General features: G+C 27.2%; 1 protein-coding gene across 1 annotated transcript in view; it reads right to left on the reverse strand.

Moving 5' to 3' along the window:
• The window catches only part of LOC117179849 (protein pigeon), a 21957-nt gene continuing 6761 nt past the window's right edge, over positions 1-15196 (reverse strand). The window contains exons 4-10 of the mRNA XM_033371996.1: positions 12396-12658; positions 10228-11345; positions 7653-7994; positions 2963-3177; positions 367-570; positions 217-288; positions 1-132 (exon numbers count right to left, since the gene is read on the reverse strand). Of these exons, the coding sequence (XP_033227887.1) occupies positions 62-132; positions 217-288; positions 367-570; positions 2963-3177; positions 7653-7994; positions 10228-11345; positions 12396-12658 (2285 nt within the window). The 3' untranslated portion in view covers positions 1-61. The remainder of the gene's footprint in view (positions 133-216; positions 289-366; positions 571-2962; positions 3178-7652; positions 7995-10227; positions 11346-12395; positions 12659-15196) is intronic.

Genomic DNA, 15196 nt, shown 5'->3' on the forward strand with positions numbered 1-15196 from the left:
TTTAGGTCATGACACTGTATTTTTCGCCTTGCACATAACGAGCTTATAAAATGCAATGAGATCAGATGAAATCTTCCGTGGATGTCACAGTAGCCTCTATCAATAATCCGAAATCTAGTTCCGTGAGACTTGCTAAAAAAAGTAGAGAAAATAGTTTAAAATTCTTTTCGTCTTGTCAATTCTGTTTCCACGTAAATAAAAAACTAAATAAATTACCTTTCGCAGTAAGCAAGTCGAGGAAAGTATCCAATGGAGACAATCGGTCCGCTGATGGAAAAGCCGAAACTCCTGAAATATTATTAATTTCATTTTCAATTTGTAATTAATTTAGATTTATCATTCATAAATTATATTATTTTAAATTACCACTATGGTGGTGACGATGTTGAGGTTGTCTGCCTCGGTTCGGACAGATTTCTCCACAGAGAATATTTGTCGCGTGTTCTCTAGCCCTTAGCATAAAACTAATGGGATGCAACCACTGGTTGAGCAAACGTTTTGCTCGAGATCTTGGCAGGAGAGACAGTAATTGGAGCTTCTTTGGAATATTTTCTTTCGTATCACTTATATCTGAAATAAAATGTTAATTTATTGCAATTCCTGAATAAATGTTCTAATATTTTTTAATTCTGTAACAATTTCAGGCATCGGACTTACTTTAGAGATTAAAAATAGTGCCATACATCTTTTCAAGTATTAAACTTATATGTGGTTCGAATTTAAAAGCGTATAGTCCGAAATGAAAAAGTGTGCAATGGAAAATTAACTTTATTTTTTATGCAAAACTTCCAATTTTTCTAACCTGATATTTTGAAAGTATCTAACATTAAATTTAATGTTTATTTAAAATGTTATTCATTAGTCTATGAATTATCAAAATTACTATTTATCGCAGGACTTACAGTTTTTACCTCATTACGCGCTTTTTGGTTGAAAATTGAATTATTCTGTTGAGAATTCCATAATGTTGTTAAAAAGTCATACTTCTTAGTTAACAATGCAACCCTGTTCTTGATAATTAGTTGTTTTTTTTTGCTTGAACATTAAACGATTTGAATGACATTTTTTTCTTTCTTGCTTAACAAATTTTTTTTTGGTTGAAAATTCAACTATTTGGTTAAACATTTATCTTCTTGGTTTGAAAATTTATCTGTTTTTGTAGAAATTTCACATTTTTGGTTACAAATGCAATTGTCCGGTTCAAAATTAATCTGTTTGGTTAAAAAATAACTTTTCTCTTGAAAATTCAACTTTTTAAATAAAAAATAATTTTTTGTTTGTTAAAAATGCAACTTTTTGGTCAAAAATATGTTATTTTAGGTTAAATCTTACTGTTTTTTATTTAAAAATAAATTATATAAAAATGTATTATATATATAAATTGAACTTCTTAGTTAAAAGTTGAACTACTTTCTTAAAAGTTTATTTGTTTGGTTGAAGATTCATAATTTTAGTTGAAAATTCGTTTTTTAACTGAAAATTCAACTATTTTGTTAAAATTTAAACTGATTGTTTAAAAACTCACTTTTTGTTGAAAAGTCATACTTCTTGATTAAAAATCCAACCCTGTTATAAAACATTCGTATTTTTGGCTCCAACGTTCCGCAATTTTATTGAGATTTTTTTTCTTTCTTGACTAACAAATTTTTTTAATAAATAATTCAAATATTTGGTTTCAAACTAATCTTTTTGTATGAAAATTCATCTCTTTCGGTTTCGTTTGAAAATTAACTTCTTAGTTGAAAATTCAACCGTTTTGTAGAAAATTTGTATTTTTTTCTCAATAAATTGCATATTTGTTAGAAAATGAAAGCATTTTGTTGAAAATTCGTATTTTTTCTCTTTTAGTTGTAGATTCAAATATTTTATTGAAAATTCGTTTTTCTTGGTTCAATCCAATTTAAAAAAGAAGAAAACTTCTTTTTTTTATGTAGAAAAATTACTTTTTAAATGTAAAATTAAACTTTTTTCTTGGAAATTAACTTCTTTTTAAAATTCATATTCTCGAGTTGAAAATTCAAATCATTAGTAGAAAACTCGTCTTTTTGACTTGAAAATTCAACAATTTTGTTTTGTTATATAATTTTGTTTATTTTTTTATAAAGTTTTGTAGAAAATTCGATTTATTTATTCGAAAATTAATTTTCCTAAATGAAAGTTTAATTACTCTATTTTTGTTAAAAATTGATCTATTTAGTTTTAAAAATTCCACTATTTAGTTAAATATTATTTTTTTGAAATGAAAAAATATTAAATAAAAATCAATAAAATAAAATTTTAAATAACATCAAATCCATTGTTCAAAGTATTTATTTGAGAATTTATATAATTTCTCAACTATTTGATTAATTCAAATATTTTGTGGAAAATTCATCCTTTCCTTGTAGAAAATTAATCTTGGGTGTTGAAAATTCATCTTTACGGTTGAAAATTGAACTATTTGGTCGAAAATTCAACTGTTTTGTAGAAAGCTCATCTTTTTGGTTGAAAAAGCATCTTTTGGTTTGAAAATTAATCCATTTCGTTTAAGGATTTAACTATTTTGTTGCAAATTCTTTCTGTTGGGTTCAATTCAACTCTTTTATATTTAAAACGAATATCTTTTCGTGGTTAAAATATAAATTATTACATTTTTTGTTGTTGAAAATTCATATTTTTTCGTGGAAAATATAATTACTTAGATGGAAGTTGAACCACTTCGATAATTCATCAAAAAATGTAAGATTTACCCCCCCCCCCCCCCCCCCCCCCCCCCCGCAACGTATAACGTTATTTGTGGATGGCCCCTGAGTAAATTCTCGAAACAAATATCATCAATCATCGAAAAAGTTCAGAAATATTTTTTAAGGGAAATATTATAAAAATAATGACTAAAAAAGTGTTAAAGAGTGTCAATAGTGTGGTGAATACGAGGCCAGCTACGAGTATTCGAAATAAAAATGTTTAAATTCATTTCACTCACCGGCCATAATAACTTTGGCCACATCCACTTGCAACTCGAAAACGGAATGTTGCACATATTGTAAAAACATTGGATATTTTAGAGTTCTGTATCCCAGGTACGTGAAGAAAGAAGTAAAACCTTGAGGAACGGGAAATGCACTACTTTCGGTTGCATATCTGTAGCGTTCAAGTACTGTGAAAAGTACCCATCGTCTGGCCTCGTCTAGCTGATCGCTAAAACAAAAAGCAAAAATTCAAAATCTGACGATAATCTCTACTTTTTAATTATTGACGCCCCTTTTAAATTTCTTCACTGAAGATAAAGGAAATCAAATCTAGAGGGGGGCAGAGGCATAGACTTGCAATATTAAATGGAACAATTTAGACATAGTGTAAAAATATTATACCATGTAAAAATTGAACATACACAATAAGTAAACAATAAATAATAAATACAGGTGTAAAATTCATATTTCCAAAGATTTGAAAAAGATGTCAAAGATTGCAAAAAGATTTCAAAGATTGCACAAAGATTTCAAGGATTACCCAAAGATTTCACAAATTTCGCAAACATTTCGGATAGATTCAAAATATGCCGCAATGATTTGATAGAGATTTTAATCATTTTTCAAAGATTTTACAATACTTCTATTATTTCACAAATATTTCAGATAGATTTCAAATATTAAACCAAGATTTCAATTACTTCTTAATGATTTCACAAAGATTTTGCAAAGGTTTTTAGAGAATTCGCAAAGATTTAAAATAGATTTGAAAGATTTCATAAACACTTTTATTATTTCACAAAAATTTCAGATAGATTTAATAAATTGAACAAAGATTTCAATGATTATCTAATGGTTTCACATATATTTCAAATATTTCGCAAAGATTTTACAACGATTTTAATGATCTCCCAAAGATTTATAAGATTCCACAATGATTTCAAATACAAAATTTCAGATATATTTCAAAAATTTCACAAAGACTTCTACTAGTTCACCAAGATTTCAGATAGATTTTAAATATTGAACAAAGACTTCAATAATTTTCTAACGATTTCACAAAGGTTTAAATGATTTCCCAAAGATTTTAAAGATATCGCCGATTTCTTAGAGATTCCGTAAATATTGTACAAAGATTTCAATGATTTCCTAAAGATTTCAGAATGATTTCAAATAATTCGCAAGGATTTCGGATAGATTTTAAAAATTTCACAAAGATTTTTACTAGTTCACAAAGATTTCAGATAGATTTAAAAGATTGAACAAAGATTTCCTAATGATTTCACAAAGATTTCAAAGATTTCGGATATATTAAAAAGACCTCAATCACTTCTGAAATATTTCACAAAGATATCAATAATTTCACAAATGTTACAGAATATTTCAAAAATATTTCGCAAAGAATTTAAAAGAATTTCCAGAGATTTAAAGGATTTCCGAAAGGTTTCACAAAGATTTGAATAATCACACAAATATTACCAAATATTTCAAATATTTCGCAAAGACTTCCAAAGATTTTATAAAATTGCAATGATTTCCCAAGGATTTCATAAAGATTTCACAGAGATTTCGGATTGATTAAAAATATTTCACAAATACTTATATTATTTTGCAAAGACATTTTATTTCGCAAAGATTTCAGATAGATATAAAATATTGAACAAAAATTTCTAATATTTTGCAAAGTTTTCAAATAAATTTCAAAGATTTCAATAATTTCACAAATATTATCAAATATGTCGAAAATATTAAAAATATGAACTGAACTGATTGCAGAAAGATTTCAGATACATTACAAAGTTAAAGATTTCAATGAAATCCCCAAGATTTGAAAAACATTGAAATAATTTCACAAATATTAACAAATATTTCCAATATTTCGCAAAGATTTTCAAAGATTCCACAAAGATTTGACAAAGGTTTCAGCGATATCTCAAGGATTTTATAAAGATTTTACAAAGATTTCGACTGGATTTAAAAGATTACTTCTATTCTTCCACAACAATTTAAGATGGATTTCAAAGATTTAACAAAGGAAGAAAGAATTGAAAGACTTTCAGTTCCAACTCATGCCACTATTCACATTTTTTTTAAGATGCAAATGTTTTGAAAAAATGACACTAAAGCTACTACATATTGTCTCAAATTAATCGTTAATGTAATTATTTTTTCACATTGACGTTAAAAATGTTTTGAAACTTCTTTGTTAATCGACTTTCGGATTTCAAGGTTTTTTTTTTAGAGATTTCGAGAAGTTTTTATCTGATTTCAGAGTATTTAAATTTGTTGAAGAAATTTTAAGAGATATTACAAATTTTAAGATAATTCAAAGTATTTCAAGGGATTTGTATGGATTTTACCAAATGAATGTGATTATAGGATCTCCAAACACGTTAAAGGTTTAAAAAATTTCAATGGATTTTGAAGGATTTCTACAGAATTTTAGGGAGCAAATAAAATGGAATGAAATTCTGCGGTACTTCTAGGAATTTCAAGGGATTTTACATGATTTTATATGGGTCTTCAAAAATGTTAAAGTTTTAAACAGTTTACAAAGAAAAATGTTAATATGTTAAAGATGTCAACATTTTATACGGAATTTTACAAGATTTGAGAAATTTTAAACATTTCAAGGGTTTAAAAAGAATATGGTGTATTTTAAAAGATTCCGAGGAATATTGTAAGGTTTCAAAGAATTTTGTAGGATTATAGAAGATTTCAAGAGATTTATATTTACAAAATTTCAAGTTATTTCAAGGAATTTTACGATATTTAAGGTTTTCATATGACTTAAAATTAAATTAAAAGATTTCCTGGTTTTATAAGGAATTTATATTTTCAAGCGATTTCAATGGATTTTAAAGAGTATAGGGTATTTTAAAAGATTACCAGAAATTTAATGAGATTTCAAACAATTTCATAGGATTATAGAAAATTACAAGATATTAAAAAATTTCTAAAGAATTTAAAATGATTTCGTAGGATTTTAGAAGATTAAAAAATGTTAAGGGAGCCACAAGACTGAGAGGAAAAAACTTTTTGGTAGATTCCAGAGATTTCAAAGGAGTTCAAATTATTTCAAGGATTTTAATATATTTCAGTGAATTTCAAGGAGATTTAATGGGATTGTAGAGGATTTTAAAGACTTAATCATTTTTAAAATAATTTTAAAAATAGGTATTGAGGAAGTCAATGATATATTAAACAATTCCAGGGATTACAAGGGTTTTCAGGGATTTCAGAAATTTCAAGATGTTTGGCCACATTTAAGGGATTCATAGGAATTAAAAAGAAATGATAAGATTTCAAGGAATTTCAAAGATTTTAAGGAATTTAAAAAGATTGACGAATTTTCTATGAATTTCAAAGGATCTTAACGGATTACAGCGGTTCTTAAATTATTCGAACGGATTTAAAATCTTTTAGGGATTTCAGAAAGACTTAATTTGTCTTTTTATAATTTTTTAAAAGAGTCTGAGACCTGTTATGTACAGGGTGGCCGATTTAATCGAAGAACAAAATTTCCGTTTCACAGACATTTTTCAGGATCGAACTCTAAAGCCAATTATTTTTCTATTTGAATCAATGAAAAACGAACTACAAATTAAAGCGCCCAGAATGCAACACTTTATTTTCAAGCATTTAAACTGAAATTTTTTTAATTTTTAATTTTTATAAATTTTAGGGTTCAAAGATTCAGATTCAGTTCTAAAAATATATATCCATTTTATCATTTCAAAGCTCTTAATTGAAAAATTAATCAATAAATTTGAAAATAAAAAAATTATATGTAGCATTTTACCAATTTCCAGCTGGAAAAATTAGAACTTGAACCATTAAAATTTTTCAATTGAAAACTGTTTACATTATAACTTGAATGATTTTAATTTTAAATAGTTTACATATCCTTAAAAAGCTTCAACATTTTATTCTAGTCCTGAAAAATATACATGTTTTTCACATTTTTTCCAATTTTAAATTATTATTAAAAGTTTTTCACAACTTGTAAATATCTTTTAAAATCATTCGAATATTAAATAATTTTTCAAAATAACAAATCATTTTCAATTTTCTTAGAAATCTTAAGAAAATGTTTTTATTCTTTTGAAGCCTTTCACAATTCTTCAAAACTTATGCATTTTTTGTTCAAAATCTGCGAAAATTTCATTTTGAGTAAGGCCATGGCTATTTGCTATTTATACATCAACATTCAATAATTTCACTTATAATTTAATCTTTTTTCTTTAATAGAAAAATTAAAATCGTTACTGTCAATGTTTAAAACATTGAACTCTGGAAATTCTTAAATTTTGAAAGGATTTAGAATCGTCTTAACAAAACAATTATTGTTCACTTTTTAATACTTCAACGCTTACTTAAACGCTTTTAATTTTAAATGGTTTAAGTCTCCCAAGACTGCATTTAAAAATTCTTTAAATTAGAATTGTACGCTTAAAAATAAAAATCTAAAATGAATAATTTTGGTAGGTAAAAGATTTTAGAATTATGCATTATAAACTGAATGATATCATGATTAAATAAAATAAAAGTTTAATTAATTATTTTTAAAAATTGTTTTAAATCGAACTTGGACAGATTTTCCTTCTAAAACTGGTCAAATTCCCGGTTAAAAAATAAATTCACTGCCTTTTTCCGGTTTCCCAGTCCAGCGGCCACCCTGTATGTAATAAAAAATTATCTTACACAAGAGGAAATCCACGTTCTTGCTCCAGTCTTGAATCAACGTCGGTTGCTATGCACAACATTTGACATAAAAGTCGAGAAGTTTCCAGCTGAGCACTAATATGTTTTGTCGCCATCGCATGTACATGTAAAGGTGTACAAGCTCCTTGCAAATACTTTCTAGAGGATTGAATTCCATACTTTAATAGAAACATTGATAATTCTCGCAAATTGACGGCGACTATGTGCTCTTGCTTGGATGCTGTGCAGCTTTCCATTTCATCGAATGGTAAATTTGATTCGAAATATTTATGCGATCGACTGCCCATTAGTTCTCCGAGAGTTGCTGTTGTCACTGAGAGTCTGAAGTCAATAAAACAATCAAAATTATTATCAAGATGGCGACTCGGTGGAGGATTTCAATTTCCCGGTCATTTACCGGGTTTTTCCTGGTAAAGTTTTTCAGTTTTACCGGCTAACTAAAAATAACATATTCATATTTTTCACAAAATACAAACTTTTTTTTTCAATTCATAGCGTTAATTCTAAACATTATTTAACATTGCAAAATAAATGAATTTTGAAACAAATACTTAGATTTTCCACGGAAAAATACAAAATTTTTTAACAAAAAAGAACTAGCTGATCTTTCAGTTGAAAAATTAATTTTCAACCAAAAAAAAACGGATTTTCAACAAAATATTTCATTTTTCAACCAGTGATGACTTTTCCAGTATTAATAATTTCTAAGTAAAAAGATTAATTTTCTACCAGAAAATACCATTTTTTAACAAAATACATGCATTTTTAACGAAATAGTTGAATTGTGAACTAAAAAAATTATCATTTACAATGGAAAATAAAATAGTGACATTTTTAGTTTTAAAAATTAGTTTTAAACCACACATAAGAGTTTTCAACTAAAACAATGAATCTTCAAATGAAATAGTTCAGTTTTAAACAAACAAAATTAATTTTTACTACAAAATTTAAAATGTAAACCAAAACTTCAATAATTAAATTTTAACTTGAAGAAATTAATGTTCAACCACGCAGATGAATTTTCAACTAAACCTAGGGAATATTTCAACTACACCAGAAAGATGAATTTTTAACTAGAAAACAATTAACTTTTGACCAAAAAAATTAATGTTCAACCAAGAAGATTAATTTATACCAAAAAATACGAATTTCCAACTAAAAAAGATATTTTTTCAAGCAAAAATTGAATAATTACATTTTTAATCAAAAAATGAATGTTGAAAGAGATAAATTTTTACATCAAATATGAAAGATTCAACTGGAACAATAGTTACATTTTGAATTTAAAAAAAAAGAATTGTCAACTAAAAAACATCCAAAGAAAAAACAAGTTTTCATTCAAACAGCTCATTTTGCAGCAAAAAAATGAATTTGTAATTAAAACAATGGGGCTTCAACAAAAAAAAAACTTTTAATAAAAGAGTTTTACTTTCAACCAAATAATTTTATTTGGAACCTAAAAGGTAAATTTTCAACTAAAATGATAAATATTTAACTCAAATACACGAATTTTTAACCGAAAAGAAGAATATATTTTTCTAAAAAAAAATCGATTTTTTAAAAACAAAAGATGTGAATATTCAAAGAAATAGTTGAATTTTGAACTAGAAAATACCAATTTTCTACAAAAAATGGAATAGTTAACTTTTCAACTCAAATGATGATTGAATGAATTTTATGCAAAAATCGTGAATTTTCAATCATAAAGATTAATTTTCTACAAAAAGGCGAATTTCACACAAAGTAAATACATTTTCAAACAACTAGTTTAATTAAAAAATATAAAAATAAAAAAATTTTACCAAATAGTTGAATTTTCATTTTTAAAAAGATACACTTTTAACCCAAAATGGAATGGTTAATTTTTCTGTTAAAAATCTATTTCATAAGCAAAAAAAGCAAATTTTCAGCAAAACAGTTAAATTTTCTACTAGAATAGTTCACTTTTTAGTTAAAAAATTGATTTTCAACAAAGTAGTTATATTTTCAACCAGAGATGAATTTTCATTTAAAATTATAAATTCAAAAATTCCCTGTTTCAATTCAAATTATATTTTTTATAGAAGCTCCCTGTCCTGAATAAAAAGGATAACTATTTTTTTAAATTCCCTGTTCCAACTCAGGATAAATGAGGAGTAAGCAAATAAAACGTGATAAATCCATTTTTTGAAAAAATCGAGAAAATGATTATTTTTGTATGTTTGAAATGTCATCAATTCGATTATCAAACTTAAGTCAGCGAAAAAATCTCACAAAAAAATGCAAAAGGTTTTTCTTGTAATGGAAAAGAATAAGCATTCAATAATAAATTCTGACTTAATTAGAGTAAACTGAGATAATCTGCAAACTGCGACTGTAGATAAAGTAGAAATGACTATTCTAAATCGACCAAAATGAATAAAATAATGAAAATGTTAATTTTTCTGCGATCAGAAGTAAATTCCTTGTTTTTAATTAAATCCCCGGTCATTCCCAGTCAAGTCGCTACCCTGATTATTAAAAATCTTCAAGATATTATAACGATGATAGATAATCAGTAGTTTTGACATCTTACCCTCCACCTGGTGACATTGGCGTGCTGGATCTAGAAAGAGCTTCAGGCTGATAGCAGGCTAAGGACATCATCAACTTTTCCGCAACCTTGCTAGGATTAAACCTTGGCAAATCGCCACTCCTTTTGCTCAACTGGTCCCACAATTTGGTCCATAAATCGCTCCTGAACGGCACCAGCCTTTGCTGTGGCGCCAGCAGCATCACAGACGTGTTCCAGAGTTTCTCATGACTCAAGGTCACATTAAGATCATTAATCTTAACATCCAACCCAGAACACTCCTCCAGCGTAGTTACTGGTAACAGAGCCAAAAGAGGCACAGCATCTGGAAGCAGATTCTTCTGCACTAAAGCATGCGATCCACTTATTAGAAATTCCTGCAGAATTTTTGGGAAATCAAGCAATCGAGGCTTTTCAGCCGCAATCGTTACCAACTCCGCGACGATATCCAAATCATTTCTGTGGCAGAAGAAATAATGCAAAATCCCCAATCGCACCTCAACTGAACTTTCCTGTTGGAAGGTATCGATTAAAAATTGCATGGGAATCGTCAGCTTCACGAGGTCCAGAGTGGGCAAATCAATTGTGAGAATGTCTGAAGTACAATTAGATAATGAATTGCTCTCCTTGCTGTCGATGTTGAGATTCAGCAAGGGAACGAGGTATGATGATTCAGAGGGAACCGAGGGCAGTGGACCACATAAAATATGACAACAGGGTTCGTGATGAAGCCCGATTTCGAGGAGGTGTGTAAAACAATTTTGCACGAAGACAATCATATGGTGGTCCCCGTAGAGAGCAAATGTCGGTCTCATCAGCTTTGCTCTGCTCCAGGGAATTCCGGGTATCACACAATGAACGACACAACTGTGGTGAAGCAGAGTAACGGAATAGGCAAAGTGGACTGTGTTTGAATCGCTGAGAGCGGAGTCGAGGACATGCTGTGGAGGTTTGACTGGTCGATAGAGGTAGTGATGGCAAACGCAGACCATGCCTTTGGAATCTGATATAACTATGAGATCTAGAGAACAGTCGTGGATTCTCAAGGGGATCACGTCATCCTCGTAAGTTCCGCAATTGTCGGTGTCCGGTAACTGAGGCAAGTTCAATGGTATATTCAGCTGAAACAAATAGTATAGGCCTAGAATGATTTTTCTATCATTAATTTTCTATAGTTTTTTGAGATTTTAGACAAATTATAATAGAAAAATTAATTCAACCTTTTCTGATTTAAATTAAAAATCTACATTATTTTAAATACTAGCTACTACATTTTTTTTTATTGAAAACTCATCTTTTTTGGTTTAAAATTCAACTACTAGGTTGAATGTTTGAGCCGATTTGTTAAAAAAAGACTTTTTTTTATAGAAAATTTATCTTTTTGGTTGAAAATTCCACTATACTTTGCTGAAGATTAAACAATCTTTTTTTCACTCAAATTTTCTGAAGAGATTGTAGAATTTATCGGAACGTGGAAGAATTCTTTCATAGGCGGAGAAGTTAAATTAATTTTCAATTGCTTAAAACCAACGACTATTTAAACAATAAAAAAATGTTTTTAACTACCGAACAATTTTTTAGCGTAAAGTATACTTCGTAACAAAAATTTTCATAACTCAATTATTGAATTTCGATGAACGGTTCGCGAGTAATCCATTTAAAAAAAATGATAAAGAACTTTAATTGTTAATAAATTTAAAAATAAAAAAGTTTTGAAGCTTTCAAATATGTCGAAAAAAGAATCTGGAAGATTTTAAGATCATTATTTAAATTTTGCTGCATCTGAAAAATGGTTAGAAAAACTTAATTATTTCAACAGATATTAAAAAGTTTTGAAAAGATTCAACAAATTTAGGACAATTTTTAAAAATTTGGGTTTTCTTTTAAAAGATTAACTTTAAGTTTTGAAGATTTTAAAACAGGTCGACAAAGAATTTGGACGATTTTAAGATATATTATTTTACATCAATTTCTTCAATATTTTTTATTATTCATTCCAATGCTGATTATCCTATAATCGTTTTATAAAAATACTTTTTTATAGCGAATTTTATGTATTCGGGAAAAAATTATAGGAAGTTCATTATAGAGCTATACCAATTTTGCCATAGTCTCTTTTTTTTGTAAGAGTAGTTTTCATAAGGGTAGTTTTTCAATAATGTAAGACTTACCACCGTCTCATGGGGAAGATCGTCATGAAATTGAAATCCACTTAAAGTTGGAGAAGTACCTGCAGGTTTAGGGAGAACAGCAGGACTCATATCTAAGAATAAACTCGTCGCCGGCTTTCGATGGTGAATATGATACAAAACTTGGTTCGTCGAGTCCCATTGCGCCCAAATAAATGTTTTCACTAAGGTCTCCGATTTTAATTCTCTTACTTTTCGTTCATCATTTTCCATCACATCAAACATGATAGTGTACATTTGGATATCTGCCGAAAAAACATTATCTTTCGTACAAAAGCAATTTTTATTTAAAATAAATGCAGGGCTTGGATCGATTGGATCTTATAATGAAAAAAACATCAGACACTGAATGACTTGAATAATATTTGTTTGTTTAGGATATAGTACATAAATCTCATTAATTTTTTAAGATTCTTTGCACAATCAAAATAAACTTTAAAGTTGAAACAATTTTTTCACAATAGTTATTCAACTTGAAGTATTCTGAATCTGGGTTTGAAATATTTATTTCTAAACTATTAAACTTGAATTATTTTCAAATAAGAGAAGTTTATAATTTACAATTTCGAACTTCAGGAACATTCTTTTTTAAAATTTAAAAATTGAAATTACTCAACAATTAAATGTTTAAATTTCAGACTGTACAATTTGTATATAAAATTATTGAATTTTGAACCTTCAAAGATGTATTTTCAAACAAAAAACATTAAACTTCAACCAAATAGTTGAATTTTTAAGACAAAAAGACTAATTGTTAAAAAGACAGTTAAATTATGATCTTGAAAAGTTAAATTTATAACCACTTAGTTGAATTGTCTTAAAGACAATTAAATTATGATATTAAAAACTTAAATTTTTAATCAAATGGTTCAATTCAAACAAAAATTAATTTTCAAACAAAAAGACGCATTTTTGAGAACAAATTTGAATTTTCAATAAAAACTTACTTTTTAACAAAGGAAGATAAATTGTCAACAAAAAAAATATAACTTTTTTCCATAAAAGATTAATTTTTAATCCATAAAAGAACAAGTTTTCTTATCCAAAAAGATGAATTTCAAAAAGCAGATGTTTTTTCTTTAACAAAAAGATTACTTTTGACCACGATAATTCGATTTTTAACCAAATGGTCGAATTTTCGAATTGAAGACATTATACCTCAGCCTAAAACAGTTGCATTTTTAACCATATATTTGAATTTTCAAGGCAAAAAGACGATTTTTTTTTAAGGAAGTCGAATTATCAGTCTAAAAGCATTGATTTGAAATAAATAGATCGTTTTCAACTAACAAATATAATAATTTGTAACCCAACAGTTGCATAAACAACCAAATAGTTGGACTTTCAATCAAAAGTTGAATTATTGAATTGACATGTGAAAAAGACGATTTTTTTAGAAAAAGTTAAATTTTTCGAAAAAAAATCATTTTCATTAAGAAAGATTAATTTTCAACGAAATAGAATTTTTTAACCCAAATAATTGAGTTTCCATGCCAAAAAGGCGAATTTTTGTAGAAAACAGTTAAATAAAAAAAAAAGAAATTAGTGAATTTTCAATCCAGAAAGATGAATTTTCGACCAAAAAAGATGATTTTTCCCCATAAAAGATGACTTGTTCCTAATCAATGTTATATATTTAATCCATAAGTACGATTTTTTTATTCAAAAAGATGAATGTTCAGTAAAGTCGAATTTTTTACCAAAAAATATTACTTTTGACCAAAATAAATGAATTTATTTAAATTAAATGGTTGAATTTTCAAATAAAAAGAGATTAAACCTCAAAAAAAAAAGTTGAATTTTTAAACAAATAGTTGAATTTTCAAACCAAAAAGACAAACTTTGTAGAACACGGTGCAGTTATCAGTAGGAAAAACTTGAATTTTGAACAAATACATATATCGTTTTCAATTAACAAAGCTGAACTTTTAACCAATTAGTTGAATTTAATATATATATATAAACAAACAGTTGCATAAACAATGAATTTTTTAGAAGACAGTTAAATTTTCAACAAAAAAAGTTACTTTTCAATCAAGATGAATTTAAAAAAAAGAAGTTTTAACCAAATAGTTGATATTTCATGCCTAAAAGACGACTTTTTTAGAAGACAGTTAAATTTTCAACAATGAAGTTACTTTTAAATAAGAAAAGATGGATTTCCAAACGAAAAAATATAACTTTTCTTTCATGAAAGATGAATTTTCAATTCATAAGGACGGATTTTCTATCCAGAAAGATGAATGTTCAACAAAACAGTGGAATTTCTGATAAAAATAATTAAATGTCTCAACAAATGGTCGAACTTTCAAATAAGAGAGATTGAACTGTAGCCAAAAACAGTTGCATTTTCAACCAAATGGTTGAATTTTCAAGCCAAAAAGACGGATTTACTTTAGGACTGTCGAATTATTGAATTTTCAACAAATTGATCGTTTTTAATTAACGAATATAATTTTTTAACCCAATAGTAGAATTAAACAAAAAATGTAAACAAATAGTTGCATAAACAAACCAAATAGTTGCCCCTTTAATCAAAAGATACACATTTTTAACAAAATCGATGAATTTTGAAACAAGTAGTAGAATTTTCATGTAAAAAAACGATTTTTTTATAACAGAGTCAAATATTCAACAACAAAGTTCATTTTCAACCAAAAAAACATAACTTTTCTATCATAAAAGATGAATTTTTAACCCATAAGGGCGAATTTTCTATCCGAAAAGATGAATTTTCAATAACACAGCTGAATTTTTGATCAAAAAATAACTTTTGACCAGAA

This window comes from Belonocnema kinseyi, chromosome 9 (genome assembly GCF_010883055.1).
Source record: "Belonocnema kinseyi isolate 2016_QV_RU_SX_M_011 chromosome 9, B_treatae_v1, whole genome shotgun sequence".
Taxonomy (NCBI): domain Eukaryota; kingdom Metazoa; phylum Arthropoda; class Insecta; order Hymenoptera; family Cynipidae; genus Belonocnema; species Belonocnema kinseyi.